The 10,097-nt window shown below is 38.0% G+C and overlaps 1 protein-coding gene across 5 annotated transcripts in view; it reads right to left on the bottom strand.

The window, feature by feature from the left end:
* The window catches only part of pou6f2 (POU class 6 homeobox 2), an 80,078-nt gene extending 69,987 nt beyond the window's left edge, over nt 1-10,091 (bottom strand). For 4 of the 5 annotated variants that reach the window (XM_046051364.1, XM_046051040.1, XM_046051292.1 and 1 more), the window contains exons 1-4: nt 10,010-10,091; nt 8,239-8,345; nt 4,812-4,874; nt 1,708-1,885 (exon numbers count right to left, since the gene is read on the bottom strand). In XM_046051364.1, coding sequence (XP_045907320.1) covers nt 1,708-1,885; nt 4,812-4,853 — 220 coding nt within the window. In that variant the 5' untranslated portion in view covers nt 4,854-4,874; nt 8,239-8,345; nt 10,010-10,091. The remainder of the gene's footprint in view (nt 1-1,707; nt 1,886-4,811; nt 4,875-8,238; nt 8,346-10,009) is intronic. The other variant, XM_046051215.1, reaches the window with a different exon arrangement.
* Nucleotides 10,092-10,097: the final 6 nt, after the last annotated feature.

Below are 10,097 nucleotides of genomic sequence, written 5' to 3'. Positions count from 1 at the left end.
CACACACACACACACACACACACACACACACACACACACACAGATCCAGACATAATCAGATCCCATTAACAACTTTCATTAAAATCTTGAAAAACAAAATATGCAGTGTTTATTGCAGTATTCATAACCAGCAATAAAACAATGACATGCCAAAGCAGACAGACCATCACAAGCAGAGGAGACAGGAGAGTTTGTATAAATATTCCAAACAGAAACCAACATCTACACATTTTGTCACCTTGCATCCATACAAAAAAATGTATACTATAATAATAATAATAATAATAATAATAATAACATTAAAACTAGACGAGGTTATGTTGAGCAAATCAGCTTTTTATAGGAAGTCCATCATATTTGTCCTGCACAATATTTACAATGGGCTGTCAATACTGAAATTAAGCAAATAAAATGGAGGTCTTTGTTTTAAAATTTATTCAGTAGAAATGGATGCATTTCACAATTATAAAGGATGAGACCACATAATTTCCTTGAAATTAAATATATAAATTCAAGTTTAAATTCTGCATATCTCTCCACAAGGACAAATCTGATAAAATCTTCAGTTACTAAACACTGTAATTTGATGTAAACACAAATATTCAGTTTGTAGTTATTGAAATAAACATATACAGTATCTCTCATGAAAGCATCTCATGAAAAAAAAACAACTTTTCTCATTACAACAAATAATTAGAAAAAGAGCTAAAATGGTAATTTATATGATTATGCTTGCTGATTCGTAACGAGGCCCAGTGATTGAATTGGTCCACATGACTGAAACAGCTCATAATAAAAAAAAAACACACACACCAATTTAGGCAAAATACTAAAATAGAGTGTGAACACTCAATTAAAGAGATAACTGCAAAAATAATGAGGCATGCTGAAATAGAAATTGGCTAATTTTCAACTGAAGATGCCAAAAGACTGTAAATAACTGAACAAACTGAAAACTAAAAATAAATAACTGGAAGAAGATAAGCCTCTGCAATAATCTAGAAACTATAATATTATATATAATGTGCTGATGATAAATACCATATTTAACAGCACTAAGTTATTATTTATTTGAACAATTTGCTTTTAATTCTAACAATGTACAAATTACAAATATATCACATTCTCTATTTGAATTAAGGAAAAACTACATAATGTTACCAAACACCACCAGAGTTGTGAAGGTGGGGTTGAAGCTAAATACCCTGACAGGTAAAAAAGGTTTTTAAGGGTCTGTCAAACTTTTTAATACATTTTTCAAAAAGCTCATGCAAAGATGTTACCAAAAAAAGAAAAGCATCAAAATGATCCACAAATGTTTTTTTAACATTTAAGACAGACAGTACAATATAAATGTACTGCATCTTCAAAAGGAACAGCAGTATTATTAACCTGTAGTCTTGACCATACACTTTCAACTAACCTGACTACAAAAATGAAGCCCGAAAGTCTGAAGGTGCATGAAACACTTTAACACACAAACATGGCATTAAATACAATTTATCCATAAAGATATCCAAGCTTTAAAAGAGCCAAACACTGACTTGCTGGTTGCACTTAAACTTAGTTTTCTGCCTGACACTGCTGACACCTGTCCCAGCACTGGAAGCTTTCTGTTTTCACCTCAACATCCACCGCTGCCTAAAACAGACCTCAACCTGCAGCTTTACGAAGGAGAAGGGACAAACGAGAGGTGAGCTGACTTACCGTACAGCTTGCTGGGAGTGCCCTCTCTGTCCGTGGCCTCGGAGGGCAGGAGCAGGGGCTCGTCGTTCAGATCGCTGTCTGGGCTGGCCGCTTTGTCGTCCGCCCGGAGTTCTGCCGCGCTCATGTCGCTGCGCAGGGAGAGCAGCGGCTTGCTCAGCTGCCCAGTAATCATCGGATCCTGGAGGGAGGTGGGAGCCCAGGTGGGAAACAGGGAGGAGAAAAAAAAGAGAAAACACCCCTGGTTAGATGTGCTTCGGCGTCTCACCCTCACCGGCTCCTTCTCTGTGTCTCACTCTCTCTACCCAGCTTCTCCTTTCTACTGCTCACTCATCACTCTCCCTCTCTCTCCTGCTCCCTCCCTCTCCTCTCTTTTATCTGAGGCTGGTGCTACCCCGCTGATACTGCCGGCTGCTGCCTGGTGAAGAACTGTTACGGATCGCGTGGCTTTACCATTATATCCTGCAGCCCTAAAACGGTGATGCATCCATCTCCACGGGCTCATTACTACCTGACATGTGCCTCATCTTCAGCAAACACTAAGCTGACAGCAGTCTACAAAGGTGTCCATGGGCTGCACGCTGATAAATAAATGAAATGTAATTCTACATCTAAAGATATGAGGGAAAATAAACACCAGTGATTATATCAATTTTCACATAGTTGGGGACACAAGATGAGATCAAAGGTGACATCTCGCAGCAGAGTGTCAGGCAACGTGAACTTAAGGCCTGATTTAAACAAGAGATGAAGTCAATGATGTTCCCAATTTTTTCTCCCAATTATTTTCATTTTTTGTGTCAGCACTTAGAAACGAGAATGAACAGCATCTACGTGATTAGAGTAGAGATGAGAGAATAGAGTATTATCTGTCTGAACATTTTGGAATAGAATAAATTCAGCAAAGTGAAAAATGATAAACTTTAAAATAAACAGTTCACAGTTTAGAGAAAAAAAAAACATGTTTAAGAGAATTTTATGAATGCCATCAGAGGTGTTGCTTCCATCAGGACATCTTATCTAAAGGAAACTCCACTTACTATTATTAATTAATAGAATACAGTCTACGGATATTTGTTTGACTTTTACAAACATTAAAAGGAAAGTTTCTTAAAAGCCTTTGAAAAACTTGTCTTACCTAAATAAAGCTCCAGAAGAAAAGAGTTAAAAAAAAATAAAGAGTTTTCAGAAAGTCCAAATGTTGAAGTCAGTCAAACAGCAGCTAAAACACGCCACCACAGCAGAGAGACCAGCTAGTACATGGTTTCTACTGAACCAGAAGCAGCCTCCTCAACCTTCGTGTATCTGAATGACCACCACAGGGTTCAAGCCTGAGGTTGCTTCATCACACATGCACTGGAGATGTCACCTCCTCTCTCTCTCTCTCTCACACACACACACACACACACACACACACACCCTCCCACCTTCACTCCCTCTGTCTCTTCCCCCTTGTGTCCCCTGACTGGAGAGCTCCTCAGACAGTGTTCACCCACCTCAGGCTCTGAGACACAGACACAGAGCAGCAGGACTACGGCCCTCTACCTTATTTATGAATTAAGTCCAACCTAAATATATCTGAGAAATGGACAGGTGAGCAGCGCATATAGGCACAGAAAGGAAAAAGGAGGGTGAGTCTTATGTTGCCCCTGCGGCCATCAACACCCGCCCCGCTGCCCCACCCACTTCTATCAGGGTGGTCGATGAGTTCCTGTCCAGAGGGGTCTTTAATGTGCTCATCACGGGAATCAGGCTTCTTTGATATGACACATGATAATCTATGAAAATGTTAATCAATAGAAATAGTTTAAGCTGTCGTTAAGAACGTGAGCCAGCTGGTCAATACTCATATCCCTGGTAACAATGTCCCTAGTCATCAGGGCTTCATTTGTGGAGCACTTAAATGTGGGACACTGCGCATCAATGCACCTCTCTGCCCGCCGAGGTAAACACATTTTCCCTTCTGTCTGAGCCTGGCCACACTCTGCATGCATTTAGGTCCACCCCACACCTCCCACCTCCTCTCCTTTGAGTTGCTTGATAGGTCCACTGGAGGGCAAAATTAATACCTAATTGAATCTTGCAGTCATCAAAATAATCAATAGTTTTTTATTATTTATTCTTCACAGTCTGTTGACTGTTTGAAAGCTCAGAGGGACAGGGGAGAGCACAGGCAGCCCTGAAAGTTCTACCGTTTCACAATGTAATTTTCACTGGGGCATGAGAGTTTGCAAGACCTATAAAAAATGAGAGCAGTGGTTTTTGTTACGAGGTGGGGGGAAAAAAATAAAGGAAAAATGGGAATCTTTGCCCCAGCAGCTACGATGAAAAATAGAATAAACAAGCTACTGACACTTCAGAGAAGGGCAGGATCCTTTCTGTCCATCCCTCCATCTTTTTCCCTTTCCCCTTTTCTCCTTATTTCATCATATCAGGAGTGTGGCGGTACCTCTCTAATGCTGGCATTTCTCTTCCTGACAGACTCCAAACAAGTGCTGGGAATGAGATCAGAGCTCTAATCTTCCCCTGGTCTCTGAGGCTCGAGGATAAGGGGGCAACACATATCTCACCATCTTAGGCAGCTGTTAATTACTTCATTTCAAAACAGACAGCTTTGCCTATTTGCAATCATGCCTCCAAATTGGGCGTGTTTATCAATTTAAGCTCAGGGAGTAATGCAATTACACATAATTGGATAACTGTAATCTTATTGTAAAAATCCGTAATAAAAGGGGATATTTTAAAAATTACCATAAGAAATTACATTACTGATTCTAAGCAGTGGATGTGTAACGGATTAGCTTAATTTTTTAAGGGAACCTCTGGTTAAAGCGTGGTTATAATGTGAGTTTGAGCACGTGAGAGAAGGTTGGCTGGAGCAGACATGAGGGAGATGGTTTGTCTCGTTTCTCCTCTGTTCGCTCAGACTGGCCACAGCTCAGGAACAGGTTGCAGGAACAAGGAAAAGCACTTGATCACCCCCCCCCCCCCCCCCCCCCCCCCCCCCGCCTCCCGCTCACCAAACACCCCCAGTGGCAGAACAATCAGTGGTTAGCAGAGAGTCCCGAGTGTCATCAGATATCCATGCTAATAGCTAGTGGTCTTACCACTGCTGTCCCGGTGTGAGGGACACTGGATGAGACCGGCATACTCCTCTCTTAAAGTCTCCTCTGTTTATTTAATGGAGAAAAAAAAAACAATCAACACTCTTCATAATTGTCATCATGTTGATTTATCTTATTCACAATGATTTATAATATACTATTTATATCAGTATTCAACATGAACTGCCCAAACAGCTGCAACACTACATAAGAGAATCTACAGCTATGTTCATACTATGGCTGGGCGATATCACTCATAAATAATATCTTGATATTTTTAGGCTATGTCGCGATATAAGATTTACAGTATATCTTAATATACACATTTTGTCTCAAATAAAATACTGTACATTCTTAAATGTAGAATATGATGCAGTGCTGTAGATTAAACTACCCAACAGAATATGAAGTTATTAAAATTAAGCCCAACCTTAAACATCTACAGAAGTAAAATGCAAGCAGTAAAAAAACATCATGTAATAGTAGAACGCAGACAGGGACCATTTTACTGCACAATGACTACTTCAGTAAATTTTGCTATTATACTTTTATTATGAGTATTTTCAAAGTGATTTTGGTATTAGTACTTTTGCTTGAGTAATGGACCTGAATACTTTTTACAACTCTGCTTAGAACACACCCACAGCTTAACTGCACCTGCGTGTTATTGGCCGGGCCCTTTAAGGGAAGAGGCTTTGTGGGAAACCTTTGTGTGTGACGGAGTGTAGCTGTAGTTACATTACTTTAGTCAGCCATAAAGGTGTAGATGAGCTCTACTGAAAGGCTATGTGTTTGCTGACACAGAATAAATTAAAAGTCCTTGTTTTTGTAACGTTTCTATGCCGTCTTCTACTCTTCACAGCAGAGTTGGTCCAGACTGTGAAAAGATTGCTAGTTAGCAGCTACAACTCAGGCTAAAGTCAATTAAAAAAGCCTAAACTGGAGGAATCCCAAATATGTTTCAGAGCTGGAAGCCGCAGTAGAGTATTCGGAGCAATCAGGTGATTTATTGTGTTTCTCTTGGGATTTGTTTTCACACAAAATAAGAAATCACAGTGATTTGCAGCTGCTAACGAGCTGGCTTTTCCCCGTCTAGAAGAGTAGAAGGTGCTGTAGTGTTATTACATAAACAGGACTTTTAAAATTATTTTTCTGCGGAAGCAAACGCAACACACAGTTTTTATTACACTGCAACCTGAGCTTATCTACACACTTTACGGCTGACTAAAGTAACCACCCCTCAGCAGCAACCAGTGGAAACCCTGAAAACTCAAATATGACGATATGGTCATCTGCTTTAATCACACATTAATTAATATTAGCATAGTAAATATATGCAATATATTCAAATATATCATATATTTACATACAAAATGTGTTTGTACTAACAAGAAATATTGCAAAACATCCACTGACATACATTTAAAGTGTTGAAGAAAGCGTTTTAATCCTAATATAATCATATAATCATTGTAGCTGAAGAGAGTACAGTTGCATACTAGTAAAGCTGCAACAATTAATTAATTGATAGACTATTTTGATAATCACTTCATTGGCCAAACAAAACAAGCGACTTGATTACATCACCTTGGGCTGTGGGGATATTATAACAGGTATTTTTCACTATTTTCTGGAATTTTTTAGACAAAATGTTTAATCAATAATGAAAATGATAGCTAGTTGCAGTCCTACATACCAGAAATTAAACTTTCTCGCACACAAATTAACTCTGGAATTCAAGCAAAAATATATATATAAATAAAAGTAATAACTATAAAGAAACTAGATTAAATTTTTTGTTTCGTTTTCCAATATTTTCTTCAATATGTCTCACCACCAGGTGAAATTAGTGACAGCTCCCCCTTGCCCCCTTTTCCTTTTTACAAATGAAAAGAATTAATTTTAAAATCTACCCAAAACACACCTCATCATGTGTCAGATTTCTCTGTCAGGCTTCACACGCTATTATAAACATCAATGTAATGTATCGTTGTCAAATCATGTGTTTGCCTTGTCAGGTTATTAGATAACAAAAGTATTCAAAGCACAAATTATTTAGTGTCTGCAAACAACTTCACACTTACTGAGCTCTAAAATGTATTTAAGTAATTTGTTATATGGAAAATGACTGTAAGCATGTAAGACTGTATGTTAAAACAAGACATACATACTCGAGATCTTTCCTTTTATTTAACTTTATTTTAAGAACTAAATACTGAACATTACATATTTTTAAGGGCCAACAATTATTGAGAATCCAGATTTACAGGATTAACTGTTCTGCTGTTTTACTCTACTGTATTGGGCAAACATCCCAAGACCTTAGTGTCTAATGTGGTATGGTCAATGATGATTTGTCTCCCCCTTAGGGTTATTAATCAAACTGTTCCCCTCTCTCGTGGTAAAAGGATCTTTGTGTAGTTCAGCACCAAAGCACCCAGTCTACTAGTGCTGTAGTAATTTCTGTGATTTACTCATGAGCTATGCAGTAGCTTTGTATTGTTTTTTCTGTAAAATTACTAGCTACTCTACTCTCTCTGTGCACACTGTTTTGGAATAGCAGGCCAGTGGTATAAGTAGTCAAGATTTGAGGTGATTTTTCCCCAGACTCATTATTATGATCAGCAGTTATCCCTCTCTACTCCACTAAAGCGAAAATGCTCCCCAGTGAATGGTCGGCGGGTCAGTGAAGGCTGAGGGCTATCAAAGCAGTGTATTAAAAGGAGCTCTTTGAAGCTTGTAAACCACGGTGCCCAGCAGGTCCACAACAGATAGACGCCTCGGATTGGTCAGGTGTGTGTGTGTGTGTGTTTTTTGCTAGATCGATCCACGGAGCTGACATTCTGGAGCATCAAAGCTTTCACCACACTAATCTGACTCCTCCTATGAGGGCAAGGGTTGTTTTTGTTATTTTCCTTTTTTCTCATTTGAAATGCTTATACCTCAGAGGGGCTCCTGCATGCTTATGATATGAAAGCAGACTAACCATGTGTTTTAATGGTTTGAAAGGGAATGAAAACATATTGAAATCAAGCTCAGACACTGTATTTATCAACTAATAAATGATGTAGAGAGATGGGGAGCGCGGCAGAGAATTACAGGGCCATCCATTGGCCATAGCACTGACAGCAGACCAGTGACACCGCAGAGATTCACACACCGCTGCTCCTCAAAGTCAGTTTTCTCTCACACAGTCTCTGGAGACCTGTGCCACATACACACTCATGAAAGGTGTGAAAATCTGATTTCCCAAAAAGGATCGGTAATTCTCTGCGAGGGTGGAAGCCACAATCAATAAATCATTGCTAAGTAGATTGTAAAGAAAAAAAAATGATTCCCCCTTGGTATCAGCGCATTAGGATTCTCCTGAGGATGGATGAGGCGAGATGGGGGTGTGAGACAATCTCAATAAAGAAGAGGCAAATCATACCTTTGGCATTCATCTGGACTCTGGCAAGCAGCTGTCAGAAGGGTGACGAAGGACCAAAAGAGACGACTAATATCTGAGGGATTCATTTGAACAGTGTCCAGGAATGTCTGGAAATATACAAAACCAATAAGATAACTATGTTTAAAACACGCTACATCATTTAAATGTTGAGATTTTGATTTCTCACTCAAAAAGTGTGTTTATCTTTTTTGTTTGTTTATCGAGGGAGGCAACAAGTTCAGAGAAATCTGCGACAACCACCCAGTGGTGGAAAGTACATTTATTCAAGTACTGTCCTGTATAATTTTGAGGTAAAAGTTGCATTTTATCCTCCTGCTCCTCTACATTTTAGAGGGAAACATTGTACTTTTGACAAGACATTCATATGGCAGTTCAACTCTTCAGAATTAGATCTACAAAACCTGACAAGCGTAAAAAATACGGTCCATTGTTAAAATGAACTCTACCTTGTCCAGCTGTAACATTCATGCTGCATACATGTTAATGCATCAGTTAACACTCTACTGTATAATAACGTTATACATATGATATATTTTGCTAATAATACTTACAAGACATTTATTTGCAACTAAGTATTTGAATATTGCTGTACTGCAATTTGTACTGGGTGGTGGAATAAGTATTCAGATACAAGAGGCTTTTTACAATGTTGTATAACATTTTACTCCATTAAACATTTTTGCATTTAAACTCCTAATTTAGTAAAAGTATTACCAGCAAAATGTACATAAAGTAAAAGTACTCATTATGCATTAGTTACCCCAAATCTAATTATAAAATCATATATTTAGATTAATATCATTGGATGCATTTAAGTGTAAGTAGTATTTTATTTAGCTGGCTGTGGTGGTGCTTAATATACTGCAGGCTAGGCTTTGTATTTCATAAGCAAATCATTAACTAGAAGTCAGATAAATGTAGCTAAAAAGTACAATAATATATCTCACTGAAGTATAGTAGAGAATAAGTAAAAAGTACCATAAAATTAAAATATCAGAATCAGAATCAGCTTTATTTGCCAGGTATGTGTACACATAGGAGGACTCTGACTCACATTGTTCACCATGTGCTTACTTACAATACAATAATATAATCATAAAATCACACACTACAGTATAGAGAACACATATACTATAAACAAAAACAATGTAGACAGATTGAGACAATAGTACAATGAGCAGAGTGCAAAGGATGCCTGGGTAAAATTATCATTATTATGTACAGCAAAATTAAAATATTAAAAAGTGCTTTAAACAATGTACTTGAGTCTCTTAAATATATTAAGTTACTTTTCTGCCACTAAAAGATCTGAATACATCACAGCAGCCATCAACTGTTTTATCCACTTATGTAAAGTATGGATGACTAATAATGTAACGTTAGCATTAGCATTAATTTATTTTATTTGGCACCTGTTCAAATTGTTCAAGTTGACATAATAAAACCTACTTGAATATTTCTGGTTTACAGAATATCCTGCCAGAGCATGTTAAGACGGGGTTTAGACTTTAGCCCCAGAGGGAGAAAATGGGCTAACGTTAACGTCAACTAAGTTAAGCTAACTGTGTATCGTTAATGTTAGAAATGTTAAAAGTTAAGTTAAAATTTTCCAGAAACTTGCTAACGTTAGTTACCGGTCTCAAATATGAACAAAAGTAAAAAAATAAAGTTATAACCGAGCAAGAAGCTATTTATAGGAGGAAACTCTTGTAAATATAAATACCACAGTGGAAACACACTCTCAACTCACCTGTGCTTTCTCCTCGTTCATTACTGCCTCTCCTCTCAACTTGTCGTTGTCTTTCAGTCAGAAAGACTTCAATACCCATGATGCCTCA

This window comes from Micropterus dolomieu, linkage group LG01, assembly GCF_021292245.1.
Source record: "Micropterus dolomieu isolate WLL.071019.BEF.003 ecotype Adirondacks linkage group LG01, ASM2129224v1, whole genome shotgun sequence".
Taxonomy (NCBI): domain Eukaryota; kingdom Metazoa; phylum Chordata; class Actinopteri; order Centrarchiformes; family Centrarchidae; genus Micropterus; species Micropterus dolomieu.
Note: the sequence above shows the minus strand (reverse complement) of the source record. Positions and strands in the feature narration are given on the sequence as shown.